Raw genomic sequence first — 16,120 nt, forward strand, 5'->3', positions numbered from 1 at the left:
TCAGCCTTTATTTTCTGAGTTCCCTGTAAAATTGTAAAATTATATCCATGATATCCTAAATCATTCAAAACAATATTAAAGTCTATTTGTGGATAACCCTGTATAAAATGAAGACGACATTAACATCAGATTTATACTCTCCTCTTGGTTTGATGGTTTTCCGATAGGTTTCCAATATTTACTATTATTTAGTTCCTCTGCACTAGTACTATCAAAACTTTTACCTTAAACAATTCAAACAATATTTAGGAATCATCTATATCTATTTTCTTAAACATTTGGCTTTTCTAAACGGCTAAGAGTATGCCTAAGAGATTGTTAAAAAGAATCCTATAGGATTTAAAACCTTTGTTAATTTCAGAAGGTTCAAAAAGCAAAGTTTATAAATTATGCTCTCTGCAGCATGTTCGCGTTATTATTTTTGATAAGATTAGAAAAATGGTCGTGTATATATAATATTGCAAGATGAATACGATTAAACCAGATACTCCTGAAGATATTAAGTAAATGGTCGTGTATATATAATATTGCAAGATGAATACGATTAAACCAGATACTCCTGAAGATATTAAGTAAATGGTAGTGTATATATATTGCAAGATGAATACGATTAAACCAGATACTCCTGAAGATATTAAGTAAATGGTAGTGTATATATATTGCAAGATGAATACGATTTAACCAGATACTCCTGAAGATATTAAGTAAATGGTCGTGTATATATAATATTGCAAGATGAATACGATTAAACCAGATACTCCTGAAGATATTAAGTAAATGTAAATAAATATAAGAAATTAGACCGATATATCCTGCACTATAGCTTTTTACAGTCATCGTACTGTCTTATATTTTGTGGAAACCCCTGTATTTTATGTTTTATCTCAAATTGTTAAGATGTCTGTATCTACCAATTGGGCTCTGGTTAGTTGAATTACATTTCATTATAGTGTACTCTTTCTCAAGCTTTAGAAAACCAAAAAATCAACGAAAACATCTTATTCAGTTTTATGACGTTTTTTAAAAGAATGAAAGAAAGTAAATACAACAAGAAGCTAAAAATTTTCTCAATAAAAGAAAAATATTTTCACTCAGAAAAAAATGTCATAACACTAGAGCTTTTTAATTTCATATTTATTCCTGTTTTCTTTACTTTGATAAAACTAGCTTTTACAATATTACGATTCAAGTTAAACTAAGCAATAAGCATGCATACAACAACTAAGCAATAAGCATGCATACAACATTCTTATAGCAAATTTAGTCTCCTTGGTCTCCTGGGATTAAAACAAAACTAGAACAATTAGAACCAATCTGCAAAGAGGTTTTCTACAAAAAAAGAGATCATATTTCTATTCTAAAAATATGGATACTTTCAAATTTTAACATTTTTCTTAAACAAATTAATAGGTATGAAAAAAATATGTTTTCGATTTATATCTCGAAAGCTTTGAAAAATTTCTTCCTCGAAAGATATCGAATATCAATATTTTAAACAACCTCTTTTATCTTTTCTACTTTTTCTCTTAACATCGAACAGTTCTTTATTGCACATTCCACAATCAATGATTGTGATTTCTTTTCCACTAGTGCCCGGCGTTGCCCATGGAATTTTAGAAACAATTGTCCAGTTATTGCTAACATATATATAATTATATATAGATATATTTACATATATGAGCGAAGAGCTTTATTACAGTAAAACCCTTAATAAAGAATACATCGAAAGAATTCATCAAATGTCGTATTCTTCACTTTTTGATAATGGAATGTTGCAGATATTTAGTTTTTTAATTAAATGATTATATGGAACTCTTGAAAACTGTTCCCGCATATTCATGGCTATTTATTTATTTTCGCAAATACTAAAATTTACGTAATATAGTATAAAACTCATTGAAAAATTGTCAAGACGACATTTGATAAATTCTTTTGATGTCTTCGTTATTAAGGGTTTCGCTGTATATTTTCTATTGATATAAATATTATTCCGTAGATAATTTATAATTATTTACAGATCAAAAGTGCTTAACCTAGTTTAATTAAACATGCTTTACACCAAGGTATAGAAAAATGAAAAGAACTTTCATAAAAAATATGTACTGCAGTTACTGGGAGAAATATGTCCTGTAGTTACTGGGAAAAATATGTACTGCAATTACTGGAGAAATATTTACTGCAGTTACTGGGAGAAATATGTACTGCAGTTACTGGGAGAAATATGTACTGCAGTTACTGGGAGAAATATGTACTGCAGTTACTGGGAGAAATATGTACTGCAGTTACTCGGAGAAATATGCACTGCAGTTACTGGGAGAAACATGTACTGCAGTTACTGTAAGATATATGTACTGCAGTTACTGGGAGAAATATGTACTATAGTTACTGGGAGAAATATGTACTGCAGTTACTGGGAGAAATATGTACTGTAGTTACTGGGAGAAATATGTACTGCAGTTACTGGGAGAAAAATGTACTGTTGTTACTGGGAGAAATATGTACTGCAGTTACTGGGAGAAATATGTCCTGCAGTTACTGGGAGATATATGTACTGTAGTTACTGGGAGAAATATGTACTGCAGTTACTGGGAGAAATATGTACTAGTTACTGGGAGAAATATGTACTGCAGTTACTTGGAGAAATATGTACTGTAGTTACTGGGAGATATATGTACTGCAGTTACTGGGATAAATATAAACAAAGTTTATCCTTGGAAAGCCCTATGTGTATTTACGTTCTTCCCAGAATTTCAGTACATTTTATTTAATGGGAGCTCCTGTTATATTCATTGCTTTACACAAGTTAAACTTATTAATCTATGATTTGTATAATAAAAAAATTCAATTCACACAATTTGATTTTACACAATCTGAACTCTATACACTAAATCAGAATACGCACGCACACAATGCTTTTAACTACAATCTATAAAATCAAAACCTAGAAATTAATATTTTCAAAATCATAATTTACATCATAATTCATATAATAACAATCTACACCATCGTGATTTTTACAGTATTGAGAACAATTTCTAGAAATTGTAAAAAAAAATATTCATATTTGAAAAAATGATTTATTTAATTTAATTTTGTGAATAAAAACTGTGAAAGGCTGACTGCTGGGCTGATGCCTTTACAACTTTCTCAGTTGAGTTTCTTTCATCATCATGTACCATTTATGCATTCACTTTAATTTAAAATCCCATGTACCAAGTACACATCAAGTTCACAATTTCATGTACCAAGTATACATTAAGTTCAAAATTTCATGTACCAAGTATACATTAAGTTAACAACTTCATGTACCAAGTATACATTAAGTTCACAATTTCATGTACCAAGTATACATTAAGTTCACAGCTTCATATACCAAGTATACATAAAGTTCAAAATTTGTTGTACCAAGTATACATCAAGTTCACAATTTCATGTACCAAGTATACATTAAGCTCACAACTTCATGTACCATGGAGTATGCATGAAGTTCAAAATGTCATGTACCAAGTATACATTAAGTTCAAAATGTCATGTACCAAGTATACATTAAGCTCACAATTTCATGTACCGAGTATACATTAAGTTCACAATTTTTATGTACCAAGTATATTGATTCACTTCACAATCTTATGTACCAAGTAAACACATTCACTTCACAATCTCATATACTACATGTAATAAATATCGCGACCAACCATAGATTTGTAAACCTGAACATACCTAGATATATTACGTACATTTTCTGTGAATCTAAATGCACTTTTAAATAGCTAAGCAATACTTGTATTGCGATTAACCTAACCTAGATACGTCTGTAAATAACAAATGTCAAACCTGTATTGTGATTAGCTTAACAACGCTTGTACATAACATCGTAAAACTTGTAAGATAAAACCCAAAATACATTGCTTGATTACGGTGTGAGAGTAATTACTTCTTGGTTAGCGAACAAGAAGCGTCCTGAATCACCTTCTTGAAAGATGGATATAGGTTTGGAACTGGTAAAGATAAATTGTTCCCGGATTGACATTGAAAGTGAAGCATTGGTTCAGATAAATTGTGTCCGGATTGACATTGATAGTAAAGCATTGGTTCAGATAAATTGTGTCCGGATTGACGTTGATAGTAAAGCATTGGTTCAGATAAATTGTGTCCGGATTGACATTGATAGTAAAGCATCATGGTACAGATAAATTGTGTCCGGATTGATATTGATAGTAAAGCATCATGGTACAGATAAATTGTGTCCGGATTGATATTGAAAGTGAAGCATCATGGTAAAGATAAATTGAGTCCGGATTGATATTGATAGTAAAGCATCATGGTTCAGATAAATTGTGTCCGGATTTACATTGATAGTAAAGCATCATGGTACAGATAAATTGTGTCCGGATTGACATTAATAAAAGCATTGCATTCATATTTCATTTCATATTTTTATTCAACTACAAAGCACGAGATAATACAAATAAAAAATCACAATTTACTATGTAGTTTGAACCCGCCTAACCAGAGAAGGTTGTTTTAATTGGTTGGCCCACTATAAACGAATGAGAATTGCAGATAAAAACAATGTACATTGTACATTTTAAACATAAGAATGATAATAAATCAGGTAAAAGGTAAGGAGGAGGTGAGGGAGTATAAAGAAAAGGGAGGATACTCAGCGTAAGGGTTGGAACAGAAGGTAACATAAGTTATTAGAATCATGTTTATGAACTACAGGGTGAAGAAGATAGTAAAGACTAAGTTTATCCACATGATACAGTTTTTTTTTTACAGATATAATTTGCATAACTATCTAAATAGATCTTGGCGACTTTTCTTTTGAACGATTTTGCAGATTTAGTTTCTTAAAGCTCTAATTCAATAGAATTCCATATTTTTGGAAATAAGGCAGAGGGAAAACTTTCTAGGGTTTTAAAGAGAACTCGCTCAAGTTTATATGATTTTGTTCTATTTGGTTCAGCTAAAGAATTAAACATGTCTTGGAAGGAAGCTGGAAGGTTTTCATAAAAGTATTTATGCATAAAAGATAGAACACCTAGTTTATATGTATCATCAAGATTTAGGATTCAGCTCAAAATTTCATATACTATATATATGCATTCAGTTTATAATCTCATATACAAATTATATGTATTCATTCTACAATCTTGTTGCAGAAAAATAATACCCTGTCTGCAGTAGCAGGAAATTTAAAGTGATTCTGTATATGTGGTTTTAAAATGAAACAAGAATAACTGAACAATAATTTATTACTTTAAATACAAATAAATAAGTTCCACTCTTGAAAATAGAGAGCTCTGTGGCACTGATAGATTCGCAAGACTCTTCCGAACTAAACAGAAGTTAGGTTAAACAAGCATTTAAAAGTTTACAGCCATAAGGGTCCCATAAAAGGTTCAATAGTCACAGCTGTAAAGAAGCTAAAGTTAAGCTTATAATTCATAAGTTTAAAGCTTAAACCATGGTATAACCAAACTAAACTCTTTGATTTAATTGGAATGCAATAATGGTGCTAATCAATAAATTATTATGGATATTTAAACATTTTATTAGCATTGACTAATGCACTAGTGACTCGATAATTATGAGGACCACTGTACTTTTAAAAGTAATACTTTTCGAGAAAAAACTTGGTAATTATGAAGACCACTGTATCTCTCAAATTAAAACCATGTAATAAATTGCATGGTAAAACTTTTGCATAATAAATGCAATGAATAAAATTGGCGAACCTTAAAGCATTTTGCCAATAATTGCAATGTAAGAAAGTTGCAATAAATAAGACGGGTTGAAATAACGTTGCAAAAATTAAAGATATCGCTATAAAAGTTGCAATAACGTTGCAAAATGTGGCAAACGTTGCGAAATGGAATGAATTGCTGAAACTTCCAAGAAGGCAAATTTCATTAGTTGCAAAAGAATTGAGTTGCAGAAACTTACGAAAAGGCAAATTTCATGGGTTGCGGAAACTTCCAAAAAAAGGGTAATTTCAAGTAAACTTAAATAAAGGTTTATGCTTACTTTTCCGGGCAGAACCACAGATGAAGAGATGAACTTGCAATAAAGATGCAATTAAAGGGCAGGCTCCAAATTAGAATGTCCCGTCCTTCAGCTCAAGTTTCGTTTCGTTTCGTCTCGTTTCGTTTCGTTTCGTTTCGTTTCGTTTGTCGCTAAATATAAAAATCATTAAATTAAGTAAAAACGTAATTCTTAAAACTGTACCTAGCTCATACAAATTATTAAAAATGTTAAATTTAAGGAAAACAAGAAATAAAGATTCCAAGAATTCTATTTAAGAGGATCAAATGCTTTAAATCTCAATTATCTCCGACAATCCACAAAGATAGAAATAAAGATTCTAATCAGAGATAACAACATTTTAAGACTTTTCAGGTGAAACATGTTTTGGCTCATTAAAGTTTAAGGCTCATTTTCACACCAAGAATAAAAAAAGTAAACATGTTTATACCGACCTCTAAGCTCCGGATTCACAACACAACTGACGTGTCTGTTTACATTTCCATTCATCAACAATTAATATTTGTAAACAAACATAAATAAGGAATGCATAAAAATGTACCAAATATTAACACTCTCATGTACCAAATATTAACCATCATATATGTACAAAATATTAAGACTGTCGTGTACCAAATTCAAAGTCTTTTATGTAACACATAAATACACCCTAAAGTACCAAATATAGTGTTTTACAGTTTCCTTTAAAGTTAAAAATCTGTTCTCAGGGAAAAATTTACTATTTTAGAGTTCTCTTAAATAATATGTGAACTATGATTAGGCTATAAGTTGAAACACCCCGCCCCCTAGGACTAACCTAACCTCATCCCTCAATCCTCCCCACCGACCCCTTGGGTCCTGGCCCCCCATTACCTCTTTTTAGTCTTCCGTCTTTCGATATTTTGCTTTAAATCTTTAAAACATGTAAAATTGAGAATTTTGATTGCATGAGACAAAAAAGTTATCTCTTTTAATGGAGTCATTGGAAATTTACATCGAGAGTCCATTTTAAGTTTACTAATTTCACTTGCTAGCTCGAAGTTTATTCTTGACAGATTTTAAAATTCTAAAGAAATTAAACTTCAATGAAACCTTGAAATTAGAATGCAATAATTTTTGTTTATTCAACAATTTCAGAAAAGAAACAAAGGAACCAAAATAAGAGTTATTAATTTTGTTGTTAAAGTTAAAGATCATTAAAAATAGGATTTTTATCAATTGATTTTTCCAATGACCCGTTTGTTAAGATTAAAGATGTTGCTACATCCATGTTTCAAGGGCTCTTCAAAAATGTAGTTTTTATATCTGTAGCTTTCATCACAGAAAAGTTATTGGCTATTTTAGATTTTTTTTACTGCACGGACCGGACTTTTTACCGCCCTCTACCCAACCCTATGCAGTAAAAAAACATATTTTACGGCGATAGTGTTAAAAATGAGAGTGCTAGGGCAAAAAGTCTAGCCTGTTCGGGGCTCAACTACTTCTCTCTACTTCTTAATTCTGGTGTCAGGAAACTAAAACTATTTTGTCCAATTCAAATTCTAGGAATTAATTTCTTGCTAATTTACATTTCTCTTTACACTCTAGGCTGCTTTTCATGGAAATGAATAAATTCCTTTTATTGCACTGTATGTAATTCGAAATTAATGGGATTTGTTCATAGTTTTTTGATAAGGCAAGGATTATGTTTCTCTTGAAATAATATTGATTTTAAATGTATAATTTCTTCCTCATCATTTAAACATTTTTTAATAATTTCTTCCTCATCATTTAAACATTTTTTTCTGCACACTCGTTTTTTGTTTGATTGAAAACCCGTTAAAGCCTGCTTAAGATTGTTTTCATTGTTTTATGGGACACCCTATAGCAGTGGGAGTGTGCAGGTTTTCCTCTCAAATTTAATGGGACACCCTGTAGAACGCGTGATGGGGTTTGTGTACTGAAACTATTACACATTTATGTCTATTTTTTAATGACACACACATAAGTTTGAAGGTTTTTGTTAACATTTATGTGCCCCCTTGTAGAACTGTGCAGGTTTTTGTGTATACTGTTTGATAGGACACCCTGTAAAACCTTTCAGTTTTTGTGCATTGTTCTTTGGGACACCCTGTATAACCCTGCAGGAAATCTCCTAATGAGGCCTTGGCCTGGTTTTAGAATGTAGTTTCCTGCACTCAACTAAATTTTCTATATTAAAATTTATTTTTCAGTTTTGAAATCTTTTCTAGTAAAATGCAAGGTACTAATGCAAGGAAAGTTTTTTAGAGGTGTACACATTTTTTGTACTGCAGTGTACTGCAGTCTTTGGGGGGAAAAGTAAACACAAGACGGATGTCACAGTCTGACGACAGGGGAATCTATGAAATATTCTGGTCATAGGAAACTATTATGTGAATTTTTAAAATTATCAAAATTAAATGCTTTTAACCTCCTCGGATACTAAACGAAATGTGTCTATTCTTGTTTTCAAAGTCCGCCTAGAGAGATCTGGTTTCAATATGTATGCAGAGTATACGCAAACGCAATTAACTTTCCTTGCATTAATACCTTGGTAAAAATGTATAAGAAAACTTGTGCAGCTAGATCCTTGTATTGCATCTTGTGATTGGTTTTGCTGTTGCTCATACATATTTCATATAGGCAGAATATTGTTTTTTTTTCTTTTTAAAAATTTTAAAAAGAAAAATTTACATTTTGAAATCATGATGGTTTATCAAAGGAATTGAGTCTTTGCAATCTGATAGTTTAGTGTAAACTTTTGATATTTCAAACTTATTATTTGTAACAGAATTCGTAGTTTGAAATATCTTAGGTATACAACATTATACATATACAAAAATATTAAATAATGTATTTGTTTCTTAGTAAACAGAAAATAAAACAGAGCTGGGAACTTTTGATTGGTGGATATCGGGACTAATGCTTGATCCACTCTTTTTCTTAATCTCAAGATTAAATAATGATTGTTCTCCTTTTATTATTAATCTCAAGATTTATTAACCAATATGGATTAAGGATATCACAATCTTAAGTTTTCAGCTCTGGTCATCTTAATCGTAGAAAGATTTTGAGCCAGCCAACATTGATATTTTGTCAATTGTTTGAAATGTAAAACATGTTTAATTTATTTTATGGAAGCCATTGCAGAAATTTTAGTATTGAATGAATGTGCGCTGAAAGACCAACATTTCCATTTGAGAGAATAACTTGAGAATACAAAATATACTTAGACCAACATAATAGATTAAATAAATATCCATTATCAGAATACATAATGGAAAGATGGAATATTAAAGAAAATGGGGACACTTTGTTAAAAAATAAATTCATTAGTGCTGGCAAATAAGGCATTGTAAGGGGGGGGGCTAAACGGAAAACTTTGAAAGAGAATAAAGATATGGCATGAGGAAAAGAATATTATATGGAAGAACGAGAAAAAGAGAAAAATGTGAAAGAGACGGAAATATTTGGGGGAAACAAATGAAATCCTGAAAAAAAAGAGGGAAATAGAGGGATTTAGAGGGAAATAGAGAGAAATAGAGGGAAATAGAGGGAAATAGAGGGAAATAGAGGGAAATAGAGGGAAATAGAGGGATATAGAATAGAGGGAAATAGAGGGATATAGAGGGAAATAGAGGGAAATAGAGGGAAATAGAGGGAAATAGAGGGAATTAGAGGGAAATAGAGGAATATAGAGGGAAATGTGGAAAAGAGAATATCGATTAGAAACTATTTGAGGCTAAGGGACATTTAAAATTTTAAGGTAATGGGTTGAAAGTAAAAAGCAAGGTATAGAAGTGAAGAAAGTTTTCTGGGTATCAGTTTAAAATTATGAGAAATGGAAAAGTGTGATGTTTGTTGGAAAAATAAAAAGTTTTTGAATAAGAAAGTGGTTGTTGGAAAAAGATAATGTTTGTTGAAAAAAGAAAATGTTTGTTGGAAAAAGAAAATGTTTGTTGGAAAAAGAAAATGTTTGTTGGAAAAAGAAAATGTTTGTTACAGAAAGTAAATGTTAGTTGAAAAAGAAAATGTTAGTTGGAAAAAGAAAAAGATTGGTAGAAAAAGTAAATAATTGTAGGAAAAAGAAAATGTGCGTTAAAAAAAGAAAATATAATTGTTGAAAAAATAAAACGTTTGTTTTGAAAAGATAAAGTTTTTTTGAAAACTGAAAACAGAATATATGACAAGTTGATCACTAGAGTGCATGATAAAGGATTAGCATAATAACTCTCTAGACTCTATCCTTTCATGAATAAAATTATAAAATCCATCTATTTTACAAATATAATGATTAAATATAAACATTTAGTTATTTTAGATTCAAAATATACATTATTTGATAAATATCTTTGGCTAATTTTGTACAATTTTTTAAACGCAAGAATGTTTCTTATTTCTACATCCAATATCTTCCAATTATGGCTTGTTGATCAAAAGTTTAAAAGGGAATTGCAAATTTCAATGCATGCAAGCCTTTTATGATAAAAATGAATTATAATGTGTATATATATTGTGTTTAAGTTTAAAACAGTTTTTGTATTTTTATATGCAATATGTAAACACAAGAACAACAAACACAAATACATTTACAGATTTTTTTTCTCACTATTTATAAAAACTAATTTTTGGAATAACACACTGATATAGATAAACATCATTTTATGAAATGATCCAAGTTTTAACTATGGTTTGATCTGATTTTTCAAATAAATGAGAAAATTTCATTCAATAAATGGATTTTTTTGCTGAAATATACCGCTCAATAACAACCAACAATACATTTCTGTAAGCAAAAAAAATCCGATAGTGCATTATTCAATGCTTTAAAAACAAAGCTTTAAATCTATATTTTATAATTTTTCGTAATAATTCTTAACACATTTATTTTAGTTTTGCAAAGCTAGCTGCTTATTTTTGTACAAGACATTTATAACAAGATATGTACAGATACATGTACACGACATGTACAAGTTCATGTACGAACGATACATATATGAACTAAAAGTTTATAAGAATGAATTTCACTGCACTGTACTTTGAGATCGCTATTTCTTGTATTTACTAATTTAAAATTCAACAAAGAACTTCACATCAAAGACAAGTTGTTAAACATAAAGTGCATTTAAGGTAGAAAAGTGCAGATAACAGACTAAAGTTCCTTCAATAACACTATCATAAACAATGAAATTTTCTTATCATCATTCCAAAATTTGTATTCAAAACCGTCTGAGATTACAAGTGGTTTTGCAATGTAATAAAAATAACCGTTTTTATATTTTTTTCTTTCTATTTTTTACTTCAAACATTTTTTTTTTTTGATAGACCTGGTGTAGGTTTTGTTATAGTTTATTGTTTACATGATGGTTGGCGGAGCAAGGTTTCCATTAAACACAGTTGTCATAATCTGTGGTTTATCCGACCCTACAGCAGAACTAGAACTCCCGTTGAATTTAGAAGCTCTGAAATATTTATCTATAAACTGTTTTATAGAAGTTTAATAAACTTCAAGTTTTGATTAATTTCAAATCAACTTTATTCACGAACTTCACATTTAAACCAATAGAAGTTTAACAAACTTCAAGTTTTATTTAATTTAAATTCAACTCTATTCACAAACTTCACATTTAAACCAATAGAAGTTTAACAAACTTCAAGTTTTATTTTATTTTAAATCAACTCTATTCACAAACTTCATATTTAAACCAATAGAAGTTTAGCAAACTTCAAGTTTTATTTTATTTTAAATCAACTCTATTCACAAGCTTCACAATTAAATCAATAAAAAATAAAACTTCAAGTTTTATTTAATTTCAAAACAACTCTATTCACAAACTTCACATTTCAACCAATAGAAGTTTAACAAACTTCAAGTTTTATTTAAATTTCAAATCAACAGAATTTTGTCTATGCTACAAAGAAAGCCATAGGCATTGCTATCTTTGCATAAAGGGTAACATAAAATTACGCGTACAGTCCCTTTAAAACTTTTGTTTGATACTTTCATGATGAAAGAAATTGGTTCTTTTACATTATTCACAAAATATTCAAAAAATAATAATCTTTAGTATATGAACGTTAGAGATTTCTATTAGGTGGGAGTAACTCCTGTACATAAGATTACCTAGAGGTGAGAGCAACTCGTGTACATAAAATTACCTAGAGGTGAGAGTAACTCCTGTTTATAAGATTACCTGGAAGTGAGAGTGACTCCTGTACATAAGATTACCTAGAGGTGAGAGTAACTCCTGTACATAAGATTACCTAGAGGTGAGAGTAACTCCTGTACATAGATTACCTAGAGGTGAGAGTAACTCCTGTACATAATATTACCTAGAGGTAAGAGTAACTCCTGTACATAAGATTACCTAGAGGTGAGATTAACTCCTGTACATAATATTACCTAGGGGTGAGAGCAACTCCTGTACATAAGATTACCTAGAGGTGAGAGTAACTCCTGTACATAAGATTACCTAGAGGTGAGAGTAACTCCTGTACATAATATTACCTAGAGGTGAGAGTAACTCCTGTTTATAAGATTACCTAGAGGTGAAGTGACTCCTGTACATACGATTACCTGGAGGTGAGAGTGACTCCTGTACATAAGATTACCTAGAGGTGAGGGTGACTCCTGTGGACATATCTCCCCCTCCTCTCTCCTCATCTCCTGACTCCTGTCCAGGGGGTACAGCTGTAAACCTGCAGATTTTAACTTTAAGTTTTATTGTTTCAAAAATCAAATTCTTGGTTTTAAAAAATTGATAATAATGTTAAATTGATTAACAATTAATTATAAATTGATAAAATATAAAATATAGAGCAGAGTGTAAATAATAATTTAAAAATTACACTTTCCGAAATAAGTGTAACTTTTGGGTTAAAAAAGGAAATGTATAAGAAAGTTTTGGCGTTTTATTAACGGTATTAAAGCGAACATATTGATAACGATTAGAAAATAAGGCTGCGCGCAACGATTTTACATTCCGCTAAAAATCATAGAATTCCTATTTGGAAAGTGTACTTAATTTGATTGCGCTTCATACATGCCAAAATGCAAATATGTATAAGTGCATCACACAGATCTGTAATGAACGGAAATCCGTTTCTGCCAAAATTATATTACTAATGCATATGAAAATAGAAAACACTTAGATATAGTATAGTATCAATGGGTATATTGGTGTACGCTTGACACTATACAATGTACAGTGTACAGGGTTATCCACAAAGGATGATAATATAACGACGACTTGTTCTGAAGGTTAAATATAATCTATGAATTAGAAAAACTATTTTTCATAGAATAATTGTAGCAAATATCGTAGCAAACCCTATATTTGTAAACCTGAACATACCTAGATATAATTCGTTGTACATTGTATGCAAATGCACTTGTAAATAGCTACGCAAAACTTGTATTGCGATTAACTACGTCAAACCTGTATTGTGATTAGCTTAACTACACGTGTATATATAACAATACAAAACTTGTAAATATGTTCATTAACTTAACCTGTAACTATAGAAATCTAAATAAACACCAGTTTGAAAATATTCCGCTTTGATTACGGTGTAAGAGTAATAATCCTTGGTTTGGGAACAAGACTCGTCATGAATCAATTTCTTGAAAGATAGATATAGATTGGGAATTACGTTGAGAATACAGACTGAGTCATTTCCCGATGAATTGATATTGACTATGGTATTGGTGTGAACCTTGAGTTCCTGATTGAGTTGTATCTTATAGGACAGATACCTGAGAATACAGACTGAGCTGTATCCCGATTAATATTGGCTATGGTATATATGTGAACGTTGAGTTCCTGATTGAGTTGTATCTTGTGAGACAGATACTTGAGAAAGCAGACTGAAACGTATCTGGATTGATATTGGCTATTGTATTTGTGTGAACCTTAAGTTCCTGATTCAGTTGTATCTCGTGAGACAGATACATGAGAATACAGACTGAGCTGTATCCGGATTGATATTGGCTATGGTATTCGTGTGGACTTTGAGTTCCTAGATTGAGTTGTACCTGGTTTGATACGTGTTTAAAAGCGTTTATAGGAGTAAGGCATTTACTACATAATAACTGCACAATATAGCTGCAGTGAACCGTAAAGGAAATTAATTTTTGCTACAAACTTTGATTATTAAATCCTTATATCTCTGCAACCCAATGTTGAAGACCTTTGATATTACAAACTACAAATTCTGTCGAAAAGATTTAGAGATTAGAAAAGAAATTGAGTTTTCGTCAAAAGCTCAAATTTTCTAATCCCTATATCTTTGCAACCTGGTGGTATACATCTTTGATATTTCAAAATTAGATTATTTGATCTTACAGAATTCATTGTTTGAAATACCTAATGTTTTCGATTTTAGATTGCAAAGATATTGGGTCAGAAAATCTGAGTTTGTGGCGAAAATTCAATTCCTTTGAGTTAGTTACATTTCAATTTCTTCACTACATATTTCTTCAAAATATCCGTCTTAAAAGTCTCAAATAGATATCTAATACGGCATGGTCAAGAAAATGGTAAGAAGAAAGAAGATGGGGGGGTAACCAATTTGAGGCTAAGAGGGGGGGGAAGCCGGATGGGTTGGGATAAGTACTTGAGCCACTTTAGAAAACACTTGGGATAGTAGTGAAGGCTGATTACTTCCCTACTTGAATACAAGAAAATATGTATGCGTAACACAAAAAAAAAAGTAAAGTCATAACCGGCAGGAGGGGTAGTTCAGCTGATTCCACGTCAAATTAACGTAAATTTCATGTCAGATTGAAATCTTATTATTTTCAATCATAACACCTCATATTAAAGAGCTGGTGAGAAGAACAAAAAGATAAATTCTTTTTTTATATTTGTGCGTTAAATCCAACTGGAGAGTTATACAAATTCACAACTTGTCGTAGCAGTAGCTACTGAACTAAAGTACTAAAGTATATTTGACCATAACTCATATCGTAAACTCGGGACTAAATTAACATATTTTAATATTATTTGATTAATCATATAGTTTTTTTTATAATAAAAAGTTTTCATTAGTATCTAAAAATAACTCATAAACTTGGAATAATGGTTGTCGATATCACATAAATAGGTACAACTTAAATAAAACTCAAAACACGTGAGAATTTAGAGATTTTGGTAATGATATCCTTAAGAACGCTTTGGTAATTTCCTACTATACGATTTTTGGACCCCCTCCCCCCTTCGGTGTACAGTTTGCAGTGTGGAGTTATCTAATAAAATATATTAGGTTTAATTTGATATGAGTAATATGTTTTTACGTTGTTTAAATTCCTAATTGAGCGTAAAAACGTTAATTGAGTTTTCGCCATAACAGATTGGCAGAGAGGATTATTATTTTGTTGCTAAAAATAGTTTACTTAAAAGAAATTATCGATGAAATCAAAAGAATTGATTTTTTAATCAGCACTTTCTTTAATTCCTTATTTTCTATAAAAATATTCGCGGATTTTCTCAAATTTATTGTCATTTTAGAATTAATCCTGATATTTTATTCTGTACTGATAATACTCATCAGCTTATCTACCCTTCCTTAGGGGGGGGGGGGGGATCACTCCCTTGAATATTAGGGTTAAAATTGATAACTTAATTCTTCCTAACCCGAAACAGCTCCCAAACTATTAAAGTTATCAGTCTAATTTCTTTTTCAATGAATTGGTCTTGAAAAATTGGGCAATGAACATGCATTTAAACCCTATATCTATTCTCAAAGGCCTTTTTCATGGGGGGGGGGCGTCATGGGACTCCCCCCCCCCCGGTTATTTATAGATTTAGAAACCCCCAACCTTAACAGGGCTAATGAATATGTTACCTTGCAGATATGTAACATCAAATTCAAACACTTTGTCATAATAATTAAAACAAAATAAAATCTCAAACTAGAATCAAAATAGCACTTCAAAATGTGACAAAGACAATTTGAGTATATTTTTTAATTAAGGTAATAAATGTATTCCAAACATATATATTTAATATTGCATCACAATTTTTAACTTATTTCATTTATTTTATTTTATTAATATCTTATATTCGTTTTTTCCTATTTTATAATAAAAGCT

The 16,120-nt window shown here is 30.6% G+C and overlaps 1 protein-coding gene and 1 long non-coding RNA gene across 5 annotated transcripts in view; both read right to left on the reverse strand.

Annotated features, from left to right (window-relative positions):
- Positions 1 to 5,240: 5,240 nt before the first annotated feature.
- Positions 5,241 to 6,565, reverse strand: LOC111712673 (uncharacterized). The gene is made up of 3 exons (XR_002767514.1): positions 6,483 to 6,565; positions 6,031 to 6,179; positions 5,241 to 5,341 (listed from the first exon to the last, which is right to left on the reverse strand). It is a non-coding gene; the product is annotated as an uncharacterized LOC111712673 (long non-coding RNA).
- Positions 6,566 to 11,335: 4,770 nt separating this feature from the next.
- LOC111712672 (somatostatin receptor type 2) overlaps positions 11,336 to 16,120 on the reverse strand; it is a 48,377-nt gene continuing 43,592 nt past the window's right edge. For all 4 annotated transcript variants that reach the window (XM_023487356.1, XM_023487357.1, XM_023487354.1 and 1 more), the window contains exons 15-16: positions 12,640 to 12,726; positions 11,336 to 11,489 (exon numbers count right to left, since the gene is read on the reverse strand). In XM_023487356.1, the coding sequence (XP_023343124.1) occupies positions 11,384 to 11,489; positions 12,640 to 12,726 (193 nt within the window). In that variant the 3' untranslated portion in view covers positions 11,336 to 11,383. The remainder of the gene's footprint in view (positions 11,490 to 12,639; positions 12,727 to 16,120) is intronic.

This window comes from Eurytemora carolleeae, unplaced genomic scaffold (assembly GCF_000591075.1).
Source record: "Eurytemora carolleeae unplaced genomic scaffold, Eaff_2.0 scaffold1310, whole genome shotgun sequence".
Lineage (NCBI taxonomy): Eukaryota > Metazoa > Arthropoda > Copepoda > Calanoida > Temoridae > Eurytemora > Eurytemora carolleeae.